At 52.2% G+C, this 19,474-nt stretch overlaps 1 protein-coding gene across 1 annotated transcript in view; it reads left to right on the forward strand.

Moving 5' to 3' along the window:
• The first annotated feature begins 201 nt into the window (after nt 1–201).
• The window catches only part of SCARA5 (scavenger receptor class A member 5), a 134,921-nt gene continuing 115,648 nt past the window's right edge, over nt 202–19,474 (forward strand). Inside the window, exons 1-2 of the mRNA XM_052644878.1 lie at nt 202–514; nt 4,460–4,580. Of these exons, the coding sequence (XP_052500838.1) occupies nt 4,466–4,580 (115 nt within the window). The 5' untranslated portion in view covers nt 202–514; nt 4,460–4,465. The remainder of the gene's footprint in view (nt 515–4,459; nt 4,581–19,474) is intronic.

Below are 19,474 nucleotides of genomic sequence, written 5' to 3' on the forward strand. Positions count from 1 at the left end.
ATCTTGAGCAGAGCCTTTAGAACAGGAGGGTGGAGTCCCAAGACCAAGACGCAGCAGGCATGCCTGTGTGAAGCTGTAATGCTGAGATCGGCCACTAGAGGGAGGATGCGTTCTAGGCCCCAGGGGAGCCTCGCAGTTGCTCCAAGAACTTTATAAAGCCTGGCGGCCAGTGCAGCTGCAGTTCACAGCTCAGTCAGTACCTAGCGGAGCCGCTGGTGCCTCCACAGAACATCTCGAGCGCTGCCCAAGGCTGAACGAGGCCAGACACCAAGACAGGGACTCCCACCTGGGCACAAGGTTGAGTCTTGCCTCCTGATCCTCCTGGAGAAGTGACCCCCGAGACCCTGGGCACTGGGCAGTCTCTATGACTCCGTCTGGATTCGGCTGGCTGTGGGGACAAGCTCTGAGGGGCTGCCTGGGTCTCGGGGTGGGGGCAGTGGCCAGCTCTCCAGCCACCATGGCAAATGCCAGGAACTGAGGGGACAGGTTCTGCAGCTTCACTGGGGGCACTCAGGTGAGTCTGGGCACTGACTGTCCTAGCACCTGGGCATGGCTTCCTAAAGGCAGCCGGAGGACACAGGGCACAGGTTTGGGCATCGCGTGGAGGTGCAGGTCCTGGGAGGGGAGGTCATAACTGTCAGCCTGGGGGATCTGCCAGATTTTCATCCATCTGTCTGGGCTGGTGAGTGTGGGTATTTGGGAGCCAGAGAAAGTGATTGCCTTAGTGACAACTCTGCCTGGCTTGTGTCAGAGCGCCAGAGCCTCTTCAGGGAGCAGATGGTACAGGTGACAGTCTCTCCACGTGTGTGGTGAATGTGTGTGCATGCGTGTGCCTGTGGGTGTGCCCAGCAGTGGAACGTAGGAAGGCAGAGCTTATTTATAAACCATCTGCACCTCTCTAGTTCTGAGTGATGCTTCAGATGATCTGAGTACAGTTAGAGGAGGAAAGGGCTCAAAGCCTCCTTAGCAAATTCTCTCTCCAGAGAGGACCTTGTTCACGGTGATCCCTATCTGATTTTGAGGAGTTACGAGCCCTGTAGCGTTAAATGCTGGAACCCAGCAAGGCTGGGGCCACCACCCCTCTGCAGGAAGAACTGATTGAGTCCTGCTGCTGCCTGGAGGGGGGCTTTGAGAATCAAGGTACGGCTCTCAGGTCTGGTCTGCATTCACGATTGCTTTCGCAAAGGGGTCCAAATGGGATTGTTTCTGGAACTAGCTAGGTGGGAGGGAGGCCGAGGGAACCCAGAGACCCCTGTACCAGGCTGCTTGGCAGGATCAGAAGATGCTGGGGGGCTGTGGGTGGTTACCAGGCTCCACCACCATCTCCCTACCTGCCCCATCCATACAGCCCTCCCATGTGCCCTGTTCCACATGAGACTCACAGAGACCTTGTAGCTGGGAGGTGTGTCCTCCCCATCGCAAAGGCTGAGGCTGGATGTGTTAGCTGACAGACCGAGCTCCCCGGGGATAAGATGTGGCGCCAGCTTGGGACCCCATGTCCTCTGAGCCCCCACTCCCCACAGGTCACTTTGGTGTCTACACCCTGCCTGGGTTTCCATGGCACTGGCCCCCTCCCTTCCAGCTCTCTTAGCTCCAGGGTCCCCACCTGGCCCTCTTCCCTGCATCACTGTGGGACCGAAAGGTGGCCTCTGAAAGGGACATGCATCCTGGCCAGAGCAGCCTCGTGAGGAGCCAATGCCCTGGGTGGGGTTAAATGCTGGAGGACCTCCTCTCTGACATTCTTCAGTTCCTGCTCCTCTGGGCTTCACTTGGCTTATCTTTAGAATGGGAAAAACGGACCAATGCCACCTGCCCCCTTGCAGTGCCCCTGGGAGGTGGGGAGCTCCAGATGGCGTAGGATCTGTATGGTGTGGGAGGAACATACTCCAGGTCATGCTCCAGGGGTGGGGGTGGAGGGTGGAGGCATTGCTCTATCATCACCACACTTGGCAGTCAGTTGCTCAGACTTGGCCCAAAGGCTATACAACCAATGATTGGAAGGTCTAAATTCCTGCCCCCCATTCCTCAAGAAAGAAAAACAGCACCAAATAAAACCTGGGGCAGACAGAAAGCTCTTAGGTTTCATTCCCCAGTAACAAACACTAGCAGAGTCGGCTGAGCACTTCCCATCTCAGCGTGCTCACATCTGGCCCCTCTCCCTCTCCCCCGCCCCCAGGCTCCAGCTCCACCAGCTGAGGGGTGGGGAGAGGGTGCTGGGAGGGACCCGACAGACACATTCCAGATAAGGAGCCCCGCCTTCCAGCTCTGGTCCAGGAGCTGATGGGCGGAGAGAGAAGGCGGAAAGGCAGATGGGGAAACTGGAGCAACCCCAGCTCTGCACCTCCTCCCTGGCACTCAGTGCCCCCACAGGCTCTGGGCAGCAGCTGCTGTTGCCTTTGGCAGAGAGCGGGTTCCCCCTCTCAGAGGAGACACTGGCCTCCTGCTTCGCCGCTCCCCAGGACTGAGGCCAGAGGGTGGGGTGCCTCACAGAGCGCTCGTGAAATGAGGGCGTGTCCTCTGTAGCTTAGCAGCAGTGGAGCAGCCTGGGGCCCCACCTCGAGGCCCTCCCTGGGTGGAGGACTTGGACGAATGACCGGCATGGAGGAAGGGCCCACAGGGTCTAGGAACACCCTGAGTGGGCAGGTGCATACAGGCGTAGGTGTGTACACGTGTGCAAGGCATGTGGCTTCTCATCACTGGAGGTCAAAAGCAGACACCCCATCCATCCCTCCAGGGCCAGTGGAAAGACAGGTGGATGGCCACTGTAGGCTCTGGCCTCCTCTTAGCCCTGAGGTCATAGGTCCATGGAAAGAAAGGTCAGGTCACGAAAATAGGGGATTTGTGTTTGCTGCGTCTGGCAGAGGGATCTAGCCAGCCTCTTCCTTCACTGTCCCCGTTTACTGGAATGGGGGTTGCCTCTTCCCTTCAGTCAGTGGCCGGTGTCCCCCTCCGGCCACCTGCCAGGCCCTACCCCCTCTCCCAGTTGGCTCTCTGGTCCTCAGGGTCGAGTTGGCTCCATGCTGGGCCTAGGACCCCCCACCCCCCGCCATCCGCCATCCTCCCAGGGCACTTGTCTTCCAAAGAATTCACTCTTTAAAAGTGGATTTTTTGGGTTCAATATCCACATAGCTATGGGCTTTCCTGGTGGCTCAGTGGTTAAGAATCTACCTTCAAAGCAGGAGACCTGGGTTTGATCCCTGGGTTGGGAATATCCCCTGGTAGAGGGCATGGCTGCCTGCTCTGTTATTCTTGCCTGGAGAATTCCATGTACAGGTGAACCTAGTGGGCTACAGTCCATGGGGTTGCAAACAGTTGGACACAGCTTAGTGGCTAAACAATAACAATCTACAGAAAGAGTATCAGAACTGAAAGTCAGTATAAACTAATGACTGGAAATGAGCTAAAAGCAGAGAGTCATTTGTGAAATCACTGAGCGTCTATGCAGGAAAAGGATATCCAGTATTTTATGTAAATAAATACTTCATGATCCAGCCCCACAAATGAATTCTTCTGATTATACAAAGAACGCAAACATATCGTAGAAAACCCCCAAAACACAGAAAACAAAACTAAGCGCAAATCCCCACAAGCCCCACCAGATTCCTGTAACACGTCTCACCCGGAGAAACCCAGAACATCTCTGCATATAATCTCCCGTCGTGTACTCTGGAATGTGTAGATATTGCAAAATGGGATCGTGTGGTGCACGCTTGTGTAAACGGGGCTGGGTCATTTCAAATAGTGTGGCACTTCCCCATGTCGAGGGGGCATTCCGGGAATTCCACGAGGTCAACTCCAAGCCCCAGCCACCCAGGAGACCATCCGGACACCAGAGCCCTCTCCTGGTCTAGGGCTGTCCAGGCCTTGGTGTCTAGGGGACCCCACCAAGGCCTCCTGCTCCCCAGGCTCCCATGGGGGGGTCAATCCTGCCTGTGGCCCCCTGAACCCAGCTCCTCTGACCATGCCAGCCCAGCCAAGTTTGGGAACAGTTCTGGTTCTAGCTATGTTGGCTGGTGGTCTCTATACTCTGTTTCATGCCTAGTTCCCCCCCATTTCCAACACAGAGCAGAATCCCCAGTCGCCCTACCGTGCCCAGGACTCCAGAAGCTTGGAGAGTATTCTGTTTGGGTCAGGAGGTTTGGCTCCTTCCGGCCCCACCTGGCATGGCCCCCGGTGCCCTCCCCCGCCAGCTCAGGGCTCCAGCCCCATCCAGAGATATGAGAGGGAGAGGATAGATCCCACGGTCAGAAAGGTCCCCAGGACCGTGACCGCTCCAAGCCAACGAAATTGAGGAAGGGATTGGGATCCTGGTGGCTGACGCCTGCCGATGAGGAAGGGTCCCTGTGTTCAGGCTCGAGGTCGTCATGGTGATGCCTTGCTCTACAGATTCATTTCCATCTCCAACTACAGCTTTTACTCTCCCCCACCCCCACATCTGCTCTCTCCTCTCCTGTTGCAGGACGCGATGGAGAACAAAGCCATGTACCTGCATGCCATCGTGAGCGACCGCGACTCCAGCTCCATCTTTGAGGAGCCCTTTGATGGCAGAAGCTTGTCCAAGCTGAACCTGTGTGAGGATGGTGAGTGCCGTGGGCTTGGTCTTGGCTGTGAGGTCAGCCCTGCCCACCCCCACCCCCCTACCCCACCCCACACCGCCACCTAATACTGCATAGGTTGAACTTTGTGCTTGGAAAGGTCTTTTCTCATTCATGCCTCTCAACACACCTATGTGACCACAAAATGAGATCCATTTCACAGATGAGCTAGTGGACTCTGAGAAAAGCATTAGGCATCACACAGCTCGGGCTTCCCTGGTGGCCCAGGGTTAAAAAACCCTCCTACCAATGTAGGAGACCCGAGTTTGATCCCTGGGCCAGGAAGATCCCCTGGAGAAGGGACTGGCAACTCACTCCAGTGTTCTTGCCTGGAGAGTCCCCTTGGTCAGAGGAGCCTGGTGGGCTACAGTCAACAGGGTCACAAAGAGTCTGATGTGACTAAGCAACTAAACAACAGCCGTCACGCAGCCCATCAGTCACAGAGCAGCCCCAGCACTGAGTCTCCTCACTCCTAGCCCAGTCCTTTTGCCTCTCTGCCATCTTCTCCTCTTCAGTGAGGCTGCGGTCACGCAAAAGGCAACTGAACCAAGAAGCCCGGACCCCTTCCGGTGACAGATCTTCAATCCGCTTTCCAGAGCTTTTGCAAGGAGGGATGCACCTCTCCAGGGTGCTCATCCTCCCCCGAGACTAAGGCCCCAGGTCATGGCGCAGAAAGGGACCCCCTCTCAGTGCACGGCACTGCATCTCTGGGGGCTAAAACCCTGGAGCAAATGGATGCAGTGTCCTCCTGAGGAGCTCGGAGCATCTCGCCAACAGCTGACTCCTCTGCATCCAACACAGAGCTCCACACTGAGTAACTGCTTAATAAATGCTTGTTGTCTGAATGAACACACTCCTCTTTGCAGTCAGTATAGGAGAAGAGAGCTTCATCCTCACTTCAACGATGAACTGAAGGAAACTCACGTGAGAGTTTTGTGAAGCTTTGTGATCAGTGAGATGGAGACTGGCTATCTCAGTTAGGCTTCCCCAGGGAAACAGAATGATGTCTACACTAATGAAGAGACCGATTATGAGGAATTGACTCACCTGGCTATGGAGGATGGAAAGTCCCATGATCTTCCCTCTGTAGGCTGGAGACCCAGGAAAGCCAGTGGTGTAGTTTAGTCTGAGTCAGAAGGCCTGACAATCAGACAAACCAATGGTGTCAGTCACAGTCTGAGGGCCAGAGAGGATGAGATGCTATGTCCCAGCTCCAGCAAGCAGACGGGAAGTAAAAGCCAATCCCGTCATCTTTTGTTGTATTCAGACCCTCCCGCCCACATTGAGGAGAACAGTCTGCTCTGATTCCACCAATTTAAAAGCTAATCTCATCCAGAAACACCCTCAGAGACACCCAGAATGTTTATTCTGGGCATCCCACAGCCAACCAAGTTGACATAAAATCAACCATTCCAGATGCCTTTATTCAAACTTTCTCTCGAGCGCTATGTTTCATTGTGCTCCACTCTGCCAGCTGCCTTTGTCTTGAAATTCCTCAAAATTAGAAATGACTCCTCATTCAGCCCCATCTTTGCTCCCACCAGGTGCTGAGAGCAGGGAGGGAAGATGGGTGGCTCAGGCAGGGATCAGGGATTGTCTCAGCAGGGAGAAGAGAGAGGAGATCTGGGCTCCTTTCCAGGTGGCGCTAGTGGTAAAGAATCCGTCTGCCAATGCAGGAGACATAAGACATTCCGGTTTGATCCTTTGGTCGGGAAGATCCCCTGGAGGAGGGCATGGCAACCCACCCCTGTATTCTTGCCTGGAGAATCCCAGGGACAGAGGAGCCTGGCGGGCTACAGTCCATGGGGTCTCAAAGAGTTGGGCACGACTGAAGCGACTTAGCACGCACACACCTGCCTAGTAAACTTCCCACCATCAGAACTGTTTCTCTGGATTCCAGTTAACAGACACATTTTGAGGACCCACAATGTGTCAAGCTATGGGTTAGATGCCAGAGATGCTCCAGAGAGAAATTAAACCATTCTTGCCTTCCAAGGGCTTCTGATCCCAGTGGAAGGGACTGGTATGGAGACAGTCACTCACCATGTAAAGAAGGTAAAAATATGTGATTATTAAAGTCAAGAAGGATGAACACTTTCTGGTAAAGGCCTTAAAGACTGAATACCATTTTGTAAGAGAAGCAGTAGATGGGAAAAATATTACCAGCTGAGCTGCACTGAGATGGGCCAGTGTTTCTGTCAAGTTAATGACACCTGGGATGAGATGAAGGACCTCGGGGTGTTGATTCACTAGTCAGTGCTCAGCCGTCCCTATCATCACATCCACAAAGGTCAAGGTGGCTTTTACAGCCTTCAACTACCCTCTCTCCCCACCAGCCCATCAATAAACAGGCCTGGTTTGGCAAGAAAGAACTGGGGTACAGCTCAGAGGGGTAATTGTAGGACCGTGAGGACCAGTATTGGATACCAATGGGGAAAGTCATGGCAGGGAGACCCTGGGGTGGGAAGAGGCCTGGGGGGCTGTTGTTGGGTCATCATCTCTCCTTCTTTTGACCTCATCATACCCCCCCTTTACTGAACCTAGGATTTAAAAGGCCATTTGGGGCTTCCTTGATACCTCAGATGGTAAAGAATCTGCCTGCAGTGTGGGAGAGCCAGGTTCAGTTGCTGGATTGGGAAGATCCCCTGGAGAAGGAAATGGCAACCGGCTCCAGTTGCCTGTAAAATTCCATGGACAGAGGAGCCTGGTCGGCTACAGTCCATGGGGTTGCAAAGAGTTGGACACGACTGAGTACATGGATGAACAAAGACAGGGATCCTTGAAATCTAAAGGAGGCGGAACAAACCAATTCTAAACCTGATTTGCACATTGTCTGGGTCTCCTCCACACTCATTCCTGGATGCCAGACATGGGGTGGGGGCGTGAGGACGCTGGAAAGACCAGAGTCTTGAGATGAAACAGCCACCTAGAAGCTCCTGGGTTTCTTGGATATCCCCCTTCCCTGTCATTTCTAAGAGGGAAATGGTGAGCTCTGACTTGGGGAAATTCAAGCCAGATTTGATCTGTTTCCCTAGCACTTGGCTTCTTTGACCCTCATCTCTGGAGAGGGAGGAAGGGGTGGAGCTGGCAGGGGCAAAGAGAGCTGGATGGGAGAGCAGAGGTGGACAGAGGTGGGGACCAGCCCGCCCCCCAGGCTTTGAGTAAATGAAAAGCAGAGTCGCTGGGGCTCCAAGTCCCTCCCAGTACTTTCCCCTTGAAAGCAGGGAGGTGGGAAGAGAGGCAGTGCCTCCCCTGGGCCCCAGGGATCTTAGGATCAGTGGAAACAAGCTGAAAAACTGCAGCCTAGATACTGAGGTATGCGTGTGTGTCTCTTTGTGACCTCATGGGCTGTAGCCTGCCAGGCTCCCCTGTCCATGGGGATGCTCCAGGCAAGAATACTGGAGTGGGTTGCCATGCCCTCCTCCAGGAGATCTTCCCAACCCAGGTATTGAACCCATGTCTTCTGTGTAGGACTCAGGCTTTAACGCAGGAGGGACTTTAAGGTGTTAGGCTGTACATGTCTTGTTTTCAGGCACTGGCAACCCCTCCCCACTCTCCTCCTTTACTTTCCTCTCCATCTCTCTTTTCCTCCTACCCTGCCTCCATCCCTTCCCTTCTGTTCACAGACCAGGTAGGAAGCTGAGGGGCTATTCAGGCTCCCCATCCCCGCCATGGCCCTCTCTGGCGTGGGGAGGCTCTCTCCTTTGCACCCTCAGCTCCACGGTGCCACCTTGGGGACCTCTCTGTCCTCTGCACCCCTTGGCGGGGCCCCCTCTTAGGACCCCACCTGCCTCCTCCCTGTGTCTGAGTCCCACTGTGGACAGGAAGGCACCCAGGGCAGGGGCCTCCTCACCTCCGGGTCTCCAGTGGGGAACCCCATGGGTTTCACCTGTGTGGTTGGAATTCATGGGCAGGCTCATGGCAGAACGTGATCTCCAAGGTCTTCCAGCCAAACCCTCTCTGTCGTTGGTGCCCATTGACGCCTCCCACGGAGGAGAAACCCAAAGAGAGGCTGTCTGGGCCTCGACCCCTCCTCCCCCAGCTCCCTCTGTGCCTGCCCCTTCACTCGCTTACCTCCGTGATCCAGCCTTTCTCTTCCCGCCTGAACAGCTGAAGCCTCTCCTGTCTGGCGCCAGTAGGCGGAGGGCTGGGCGTGGATGATGTTTGGCAGGGCCTGGCTCTTCCACGGCCCTCTCCAAGGGCCAGCGAGAGGCGTTAGTGTCAGAAAAATATTGCAGTCATGCTCACCCCGCGGCCTCGGGCCCTCCACCACGCTCTGAGCATCATCCACTGCTGCAAATGGGCGGCCCGCGGAGGTAATGAGTTACACATGCTACGCCTGCAGCCAGGCTGCTTGCTGAGTGTAGGGTCCGAACTCCCTGTTCCCGCGTCCCTTCCCCATAAAATTAAATTATTCTCTTCAGGGAACCCCCACGTCTACTTTCTCAGCCATCAAACCTCCTCAGTTCATCCAGCGTAGCTGAGGGCTGGTGGGCAGCTGCCCAAGGGTGGGAGTGGATTTCCAGGGAGGCCCCCAGCTATCTTGGTCCCGCCCCCTCCACAGGTTGCAGAATCAGGCACCCAGGCCGGAGAGCAGAGATGTTAACTCATGCGGTGCCGCGGTGCGCTCAGCTCCCTGCGCGCTGACTCCGGCTGTGCTCACTGGGGCTGGTGGGCAGCTGCGATCCTGGGTGTCTCTGGCCCCATTATTTCCACAAGAGGGAGGGACAGCCAGGGAAGGTGCCAGGAGCCTGGAGAGTGAACTTCGCCCAGCCTAGGATCTGTGCAGGGTGTCTTCCGTTGCCCCTCCACGGCCAACACCTGCCACTCAGCTATCTGCCTTGTGGGGAGCCACCGCAGCATGGAAGGTGGGAGATGGACGTGTTTATTTTCCAGATCCTGCCCTATGGGGTCACCTTGGGCTGCTGTGTCCTTCCGCCTGAGTTCACAGCTCCTTGTAACCACGCTCTCCACGTGGCTTTCTGCTTCCAGGCTCCAGTAAGTGCTGCCCTGGTGGGTTCTGAGAGGCCAAGATTTAAGCCTGAGGACACCACTCTGGCCCTTGTGGGCGTCTCACACCTTTGGCTACACCTTTGCACATATTCCCTTTTTTAAATCCTGTGACATTCTCTGATTTGAGGGGGCTGTCTGCCTCACTGGGGTCCTGATGCCCTCATCCTCAGTGTTCCCATCTGCACAATGGGAATAATGTTACTCAGCTCTTGGGACCTTGGAGGAATCAGGTGATATAACCTGAGTGAAGCACTTCGGACCTCGTACACCCTTAGTACACAGATACTTCACCTCGCTGCCCTTTGGGGAGTCCCCTGAACACCTTGGGGAACTGGAGAAGGACAGGGGAGACAGAAAGGTCAGGAGCAGCAGCTGTCACCCAGGGTCTCCCAGGAAGCACCCATGCCACTTCTCAGAGACCCCCGGCCCAAACAGTTTTTTAAGGTTGGTTCCTCCCTTTTCTTTTTTTTTTTTTTCCTCCCTTTTCTTAAAGAAAGCGGCGTTTGGGTTAGTGGGCTTCCCCCTGAAGCCTAGATACTCAAGGAAACCGAGCAATTTCTTTTAGTCCTATTCTCCAAGTAGTAGAATCTGTAAGGAATATTCTGGCTCCCCAGGGCTGGGTCTCTGGCAAGTCTGTGTCTATCCACTCCCCACCTCTGTCAAAGTCACTAGGTCCCTGAGGTTGCCTACTGGAAGAGTTAGGGGTGTGTTTCACGGTCACTGGCTGGAAGCTGGTTTTGCTTCAGACCCACGGCCTTGCTCGCCCTGGGCACCTGGGGGCACAGGTAACATCTCTAACATCCATAGTAGTCTGCCTCATCCGTTACAGGGATGATGGCCCTGCAGGACGGCAAGAAGCACTGGCCTTGGAGTCCCATGGACAGGGCTCCATGTCAAGCTCTGACAGTTGCAGCCTGTGTAATCCTGATTGGGGGCTTCCCATATATCTCAGGAGTAAAGAATTCACCTGCCAAGGCGGGAGACACAGGAGATGTGGGTTCGATCCCTAGGACAGGAAGATCCCCTGGAGGAGGGCATGGCAACTCACTGCAGTATTCTTGCCTGGAGAATCCCGTAGACAGAGGAGCCTGGTGGGCTACAGTCCATGGGGTCACAAAGAGTTGGACACGACTGAGCAAGCAGCACGCAACCCTATTTGAGTTCTCAGCTCCCTCTCCTCTGTAAAATGGAATAATAACGGCTCAAGACTCAGGGTCCTTGCCAAGTGACATGAGTTACTCCACAGTTAGTCCTTGCAGTGCCTGGTGTATGCTGAGTGCTCCTGACCATTAGATCTTAGGTCGCGTGTGGTCGCAGCCTTTCTGTCTGCCTGGGTCCACCCTGGGGCCCACCCAAGGTGCTCCACTTCCTCCTCATGCTCTGTTTTCAGTCTTCAGGACAGAGAGCTTCGTCCCTTCCTCGTTCTAGGTTTATCTGGGGTTGATTCCTGGTGTCAGATAACAAGCAGTGGGATGGATGCCTCCTGGCTTTTCTCCATGTCTTTTCTGGGCCATCCACCTGGCCTCCCTGGCCCCTGTCAGCCTGTCCATCCACAGTCATGCTGAGCTGTGTGTCCCAAGTTCCCTCTGGCTGGCACTGCATGCCTTGGATTCATCCAAATGTCCCAATACCCAGAGCTGTGTCTTGCCCATAGAAGGTATCTTGACTTGCTGAATGGCCAACCACATCCTTGTTCACCAAGCGCAGAAGTGCCAGGGTAAAGGAGGGCTGAGAGAGTTGAGTTTAAGACATAAGGAAAGTGAAAGTCAAGTCGCTCAGTCGTGTCCAACTCTTTGTGACCCCATGGACTGCAGCCTATCAGGCTCCTCCGTCCATGGGATTTCCCAGACACGAGTGCTGGAGTGGATTGTCATTTCCTTCTCCAGGGGATCTTCCTGACCCAGGAATCAAACCCGGGTCTCCCACATCAGGCAGACGCTTTACCGTCTGAGCCACCAGGGAAGCCCCCATAAGGAACTGGGACTTAAATCATCCAAAGAGGACAGGGTTTTGTAGTGCTGCTGATGCGAACAGAAGTGAAAGATCTTGGGTCCTGCCTTCAAGGGGCTCAAAGTCCCCAGAAGAATTCGCCTGCCAGGACGGGAGACACATTGACTGCTGACAGACCCTGCCTTACAGTGTGATTCATTCTCTAATGGAAGTGCAGTTAGAGGGGAGAATTTCACAGTCTACCTGGGGGAGAGAGGAAGTTCTCCTGTGACATAAGAGTGTGGAGGCGTGGACAGGAGCAGTTTTGGAAAGGCAGTGGGGTTCACGGTTAGTAGGTCCTGGTGAGATCAGGGAAGCCTGAGGGGATGGAGAGCGCCAGGAAGACGGGAGGGGCAGCTCTCACCTGGGATGTGTGAAGTCAGGATTAAGAAAGGGCCTCGCTTATTGGTAGAGCCAATCAGACTGTAGTGTGAGCCACATGAGCAATTCTAAATTTTCTAGTAGCCACACAGAAAGATAAAGAGATACATCTGAAAAAAATCTAAATACAGGAACATATTTAATCTAATATATTCAAAATAGTTGGTTGGGCTTCTCAGGTGGTGTTAGTGGTAAAGAACCCACCTTCCAGTGCAGGACATGTAAGAGACATGGGTTCAATCCCTGGGCCGGGAAGATCCTCCGGAGGAGGACATGGCAACCCAATCCAGTATTCTTGCCTGGAGAATCCCATGGACAGAGGAGCCTGGTGGGTTAGGTCCATCGGACTGCAAAGAGTCAGACATGACTGAAGCAACTTAACACACAGCGCACATTCAAAATATTATCAATTTGATTTGTAATCACTGTAAAAGTGATGTAGATATTTATATATTCTTACTCAGGCTGAGCCTTCAAAATCCAGCGTGCATTTTTGCATTCTGAGCCTGTCTTATCTTTGGCCACATTTCAAGTGGGTCAGAAAAGATGTGACTTCAGAAGAGAAAGAGTCAGAGTTGGAGACTGAGAGACAGCAACAGTGATTGCACAGAGGGGTAGGGGAGCAGTGTCCTTTAGCAATGAGGAACAAGTGTACAGTTGTGCGATGTGGGAGCTGGGGCTTTTAGGAAGAAGAGAGAAGGTTCTGGAAGTAACAATGAGGAGCAAAGAAAAGTACCCCCTGCACCTTTAGGTTGGTTGCATGAGCAGAGGAAAAAGAAATCTACACTTAAGGGAAGCAGGTTTCAGTTAAAAAAAGAAAAAAAAAAAAAAAAAGAAATCTTCCAAGCAGAGGTTGGGGGAATCAGGAATTTTTCAGATGACTGGCTGGAAGGTCCGGGACCACAGTGGGAAGTTTTCAGCAGACTGGGAGGGAGATGTTAAGGAGGATAAACAGGGCTGCCTGAGGATTACAGTGGGTTATGGGGAGCCCTGGGGCTTCATGCAGCTGGTAGAAACCAGGACCGAGGCTGGGATGCTGGTCTTGAGGTGGAGCTGCTGGCAAAGCTGAATGTTGGTGATGGGGGTCTTGGCAGGAGTGCACAGAGTCCTAGAACTCCAGCACCCCCTCCCTGGTGTGTGTGGGCCAGGGAGGGAGGGGTCTTGTCCTGGAGCACCAGGAGCCCTGGAGATCATTTTGGCTTTTGTGGAGGCAGGGAGATCGGGGGAGCCCAGGGCAGGTGATGGGAGGATGGTAGGGGTCCAATAGAAGTGATGACACAGTGTGGTAAATACAAGCTATCTCAGCACAATGGCTCCCCTGGATGAAGCTCGTGGCACAGGCAGGCACTGTACCTGGGGCTTCGATACATTGTCTGCATTAAACCTCAGCTTGTATTATTAGTCCCAGTTTGTCAATGAAAAGACGAAGTCTTAGATGAAGTTAATTGCCCCAAGTCACCCAGCTAGTCAGAGGCAGAGCCTGGATTCCAGTCCATAGCTCTCTGATCCTTAAAATCCTGCCCCTCAGCACAGCTCGCCTGGTTCACTGCAGTTCCAGGACTCAGAGACCCTGTGCATTCAAGAACCAGGCTGCTCGTGGTGAAGGGCTGTCAGCGGATTCTTGGGAGCTTCAGAGGTGGAGCTGTCCTGAGTTATGACTTAGCTAGGGCAGGGCCGTGGGAATAAATGGCTGTGATGCAGGCGACAGATGGAACGAATTATTCTAAAAGGTGCCGCTGGCAGGAAATAGATATAAACTCAAATAGGTTTGGACAAGAGCATAAGGACGGAGTCTTAAGTGGCTTTGGCGGGAAGCCTGGGACAGTAACCTCTATGGACATTAGGTCAGAAAAATGCCCCTCCCTCCCCCTTCACTCCACCATCTCCTGGGGCTTCTGGAGTCCAACCTGCCCATGCAGAGTTCAGCAAGAGGACTGGGAAGACATAAATATAGCCATGAAGAGGGGGCCCAAAGAGGTAGGGTTGGCGGGGACCCTGCCCTGAAGACACATATGCTGGCTAACCTAAGATCCAGCCACAAAGCTGGTGGGGACCTGTGATGGTCCCAGCCTTCGGCATGGCGTCCTGAAGCCCACCTGCTCCCTGGTGCTTTCCCACTTCCAGTTATCTGGCTTGAGGTTGAGTTCAAGTCAGGATAACCAAGATGTTCACAGCAGGCGGAAGAAGCCTTGTCTTTAGGAAATCTTGTTAAAAGAGTCTGTCACACACAGTGAAATAAGTCAGAAAGACAAATATGGTATATTAACCCATATATGTCAAATCCAGAAAAATGGTAAAGTTAAATTTATTTGCAGGGCAAGAATAGAGACACAGACATAGAGAACGGACTTGTGGACCCAACAGGGGAAGGAGAGGGTGGGAGAAAATGAGAAAGTAGCATTGACATTAATATGTACACTTGGAATTCTCCAGGCAAGAATGCTGGAGTGGGTTGCCATTCCCTTCTCCAGGGGATCTTCCCGACCCAGGAATCAAACCTAGGTCTCCCATACTGCAGGCAAATTTTTTACTGTCTGAGCCACCAGGGAAGCCCCTATCACATATGCTGTCATGTGTAAAATAGATAGCTAGTGGGAACCTGCTGATTAGCAGAGGGAGCTCAGCCCGATGCTCTGTGATGTCCTAGAGCAGTGGGATGGGGGTGGGTGGGAGGGAGACTCAAAAGGGAGGGGATATATGCATATATACATATAACTGATTCACTTCGTTGTACAGCAGAAACAAACCCAACATTGTAAATCAATTGTATTCCAATTAAAAATAAAAGAGAGAGAGAGGCAGCTGCAGGGATGGGGCTGGCTCTAATCTCGGGGACGCAACAGTGAGTGGTGGCGTGAAGCAAGATCTTAATTTCTTTGCCTGGGAATTGAACCTGGATAGCCTGGATGGAAACCAGGAATTCTAGCCTTCAGATTAGCAAGGACGAGAGGCTAGAAGCTGTTTTTCCTTGGATCTTTGCCACCAGTGAAAAATGCATTTATCATGGAGGCAGAAACTGTAACCTGCCTGCCTGCTAAGTTGCTTCAGTCACGTCTGACTCTTTGCAACCCCATGGACTGTGGCCCACCAGGCTCCTCTGTCCATGGGATTCTCCAGGCAAGAATACGGGAGTGGGTTGCCATGTCCTCCTCCAGGGGATCTTCCCGACCCAGGGATCAAACCCATCTCTCTTACATCGCCTGCATTGGCAGGCAGGTTCTTTACCACTGGCACCACCTGGGAAGCTCTAGAAACTGTAAATGCAGGTATGAAGTTTATTATTAGAGACACAGCACACCAGCAAGTGGGAGAGAACATAGGGAAATGGCTTGTTTAGTTAAGAGGCAGAAGCAAGGCAGAGATGCGCACAGAGAGAGAAAGGGTGTGGGGTCCCCCTGGTGAGAAGGAGCCCAGTAAAGAGGCAGTTAAGTCATTTATACAGGGCAGTTCTTCCAAGTCTTTGTCTTCCTTCAGGCCGATTATCTGGCTTCTTTTTCCACACCTGACCTACCCTGGGACACTCCCTGGGTGCACACATACCCCCTCAGGCAAGATGCATCTCGAAGTGAAGTCTTCTAAGAGGAGTAAGACTCGTTATAGTAAATAGTAGTAAATGTCACTCAGTCGTGTCCAACTCTTTGCGACCCCATGGACTGTAGCCTACCAGGTTCCTCTGTCCATGGGATTTTCCAGGCAAGAATATTGGAGTGGGTTGCCATTTCCTTCTCCAGGAGACCTTCCAAACCCAGGGATCGAACCCAGGTCTCCTGCTTTGTAGGCAGACGCTTTACCTGGCCTGGTGTTATCCCTTGACTTTGGACCCACAAGGAGCCTTTCTGCACAAGTATAATGTCTCCTTCTCCCAAAAGAGGCGGGAGCAAAAAGTTCTTTAATCCTTGACTCAGTCAGGGTCTTGCCCCTCTTTGTCCCTGCCATCACTATTGCCTTGACTTTTGCCCTGACTATCACCTTAGGGTGTTTACAAGAGACAAAGCCTGGCTATTTACCCTGTTTCTGTTGTCACTTCCATTTCGGAGGGCAAACAGGAGGCTGATTGTAAATGCCTTAACTGGAGCCCACCTATCTCAAGAAATGCTGACAGTTGTAAGTACCCAGCCTGAAGATCCCTTCTTCCTTCCCCATGAAATGCAAACAGGAGGCCAGCTGTAAATGTCTAACCTGGAGCCCATCTGTTTCCTACATCAGCTCCGGTCTCCTCTCCTGGGACTCAGTGCAGGTTAGTTTCTATTATCCATGGTCACCTTGGGGAGCACAGGGAATCCAACCAGTGGAGGAGGGAGTTGGAAGATAGACAGTTCCAGGGTCAGGGGGCAGAGGGCAGCAGTCGGGTCATGAGGTGCAGACTGAAGAGGATACTGAGCGTAAGGGGAGACCGGGCAAGCTTCCTGTCTGCAGCTTGCAGGAACCCTTTGGTTTCCTTTTGCCCTGCTCTCCCTGTATGTTGATTCATTCAGCACTATTCATTTTTTTCATTTTTCAAACTTTTTATTTTGCATTGGGGTATAGCGGGTGGCTCAGTGATGAAACATCTGCCTGACAATGCAGAAGACTCAGGTTCGATCCCTGAGTCTGGAAGATCCCTTGGAGGAGGGCATGGCAACCCACTCCAGTATTCTTGCCTGGAAAATTCCATGGACAGAGTAGCCTGGTGGGCTACAGACCATGGGATTGCAAGAGTCGGACACAACTGAATGATTGAGCAGGAAATTGTCAGTTTTTAACAAACAATGTTGTGACAGTTTCAAGTGAACAAGGAAGAACATATCCATTCTCCCCTAAACTCCCCTCCCATCCAGGCTGCCACATCACATTGAGTAGAGTTCCCTGGAGCACTATGCACTGTTAACAGCATCTCTGAAAATGATCTTATAGTTTGCCTACAAGTAACAGTGAGCTTGACCTTGTCCCTTTGCCAGGCAAGTTCTGTCTTGGCATCTTAGTTCTCTGGCCCTTTTCTGACCTCAGTGTACGCTGCCAAATGTACGAATTCACTCCTTCCTTCTGGAGCTGGAAGGATGAAGTCCTTCCTGACGTCCAAACCTGGATGAAAGATGACATCCCAACCCTAAGGGCGGCTATTAAAATGTAAATGTGACATCTTAAGTATTCTAAGCATTTCCAGGACATCCAAGGGGAGCTGACTTTTGTGTGTAGGTTTATGGGGCTGGAGATGGGGGTCTCTGAAAGATGCTGACAGACTGAAGGTGAAAAGGACACTGCCTTGCCAGGGGGTGGAAGAAAAACCAGCCTTCCAGGAGCCTCAGCTTATGGGGTATGTCCTTTCCCTGCCCTCTGTGAATGGCCTTCCTGCTAAAGGCATTTTGTTTTGTGATCAGGAATATAAAAATGGTTGTTCTGGTTAAGTATTCAAAGCCCAAAGTTATTTCTGGAATACCTTCCTTGGTGTTTCAGATGGTAAAGAATCTGCCTGCAATGCAGGAGACCTAGGTTCAATCCCTGGTTTGGGAAGATCCCCTGGAGAAGGGAATGGCAACCCATTCCAGTATTCTTACCTGGAGAATTCTATGGACAGAGGAGCCTGGCAGGCTACAGTCCATGGGGTCACAGAATAGTTGGACACAACTGAGTGACTGAACAACAATTAAAAATACAGTGAAAAATAAAAGAAACAGTACAATACCTGGATACAAAGATGAATTGTGTGCGGAGAGGAAGCTGTTTCTTATTCCAAGGCCCCAAGATGTGGAAGTATCAAATACAGAAACTAGAATACACATTTTAAATTTAGTTTTATTTGTTTTTAATTTGTCTGTGTTGGGTCTTAGTTGTGGCACTCAGCATGTGAACTGTTAGTTCCCTTACCAGGGATCGAACCCACATCCCTGCACTGGAAGGTGAAGTCTTAAGCACCTGACCACCAGGGAAGTCCCTGAATACATGGTTATTGCAAAAGCCTAAACAGTGGCTTGGAGGGCCCAGTGTGTTTGTGTTTGTTTACTAGACTCTCTCATCTACACATAGCCAACAGATGTTGACTGAGTGTCTGCTACATGCCAGGACCTGGGGGATCCAGAGATGATCATAGATCTCATAGACCCTGCCCTCTGGGAGCTGACTTAGGACAAATCTATATTTTCGTTCACTGATGAGTGCGATTCTGTTCCCATTATTAGCTGTCTGATCACTGGCCATCCGCCAGTGCAGCTCTATACATGACAACTGTTGGTTCCAGCCCTTACCAGGGGGCAAAGGTTCAGGGGGTCTGAGGACCGTCATCTTTCCTCAGACTCACTGAACTTCCTTCAGTGGCCCAGCCTCTACTGCTTCCTGTGCAGAGGTCAGAGCAGGGGTGCTTCTGAGCCTGGAGGCCTCAGAGATGGTTCCAGTTCAATTCCATACAGGTGATATGGGCTGTGGCCCTAGGCTTCCTGTCTTCAAAACTAGATCCCCAAGCACCCTAGACGTCCATCGACAGAGGGATGGATAAAGAAGCTGTGGAACATGTACATAATGAAATATTCAGTTCAGTTCAGTTCAGTCGCTCAGTCGTGTCCGACTCTTTGCGACCCCATGAATCGCAGCATGCCAGGCCTCCCTGTCCATCACCAACTCCCGGAGTTTACCCAAACTCATGTCCATCGAGTCAGTGATGTCATCAGCCATTTCATCCTCTGTCGTCCCCTTCTCCTCCTGCCCCCAATCCCTCCCAGCATCAGGGTCTTTTCCGATCAGTCAACTCTTCACATGACGTGGCCAAAGTATTAGAGTTTCAGCCTCAGCATCAGTCCTTCCAATGAACACCCAGGACTGATCTCCTTTAGGATGGACTGGTTGGATCTCCTTGCAGTCCAAGGGACTGCTCAAGAGTCTTCTCCAACACCACAGTTCGAAAGCATCAATTCTTCAGCACTCGGCTTTCTTCACAGTCCAACTCTCACATCCATACATGACCACTGGAAAAACCATAGCCTTGACTAGACGGACCTTTGTTGGCAAAGTAATGTCTCTGCTTTTGAATATGCTGTCTAGGTTGGTCGTAACTTTCCTTCCAAGGAGTAAGCGTCTTTTAATTTCATGGCTGCAGTCACCATCTGCAGTGATTTTGGAGCCTCCAAAAATAGTCTGGCACTGTTTCCACTGTTTCCCCATCTATTTGCCATGAAATGATGGGACCGGATGCCATGATCTTCGTTTTCTGAATATTACTCAGCCATAAAAAGTAACACATCTGAGTCAATTCTAGTGAGAGGGATGAACCTAGAGCGTGTTATACAGAGTGAAGTCAGAAAAAGAAAAACAAGCATCGTATATTAACACATATGTGTGGAATGCAGAAAAACGGTACTGATGAGCCTATTTGCAGGGAAGGAATGGAAGCGCAGAGGCAGAGAACACACTTGTGGACACAGTGGGGAAGGAGAGGGTGGGATGAACTGAGAGAGTGGCGTTAAAATGAATGCATTACCATATGTAAAACAGATAGCTAGTGGGAAGTTGCTATAAAACACAGGGAG

The sequence above is a fragment of the Budorcas taxicolor genome, chromosome 8 (genome assembly GCF_023091745.1).
Source record: "Budorcas taxicolor isolate Tak-1 chromosome 8, Takin1.1, whole genome shotgun sequence".
Taxonomy (NCBI): Eukaryota; Metazoa; Chordata; class Mammalia; order Artiodactyla; family Bovidae; genus Budorcas; species Budorcas taxicolor.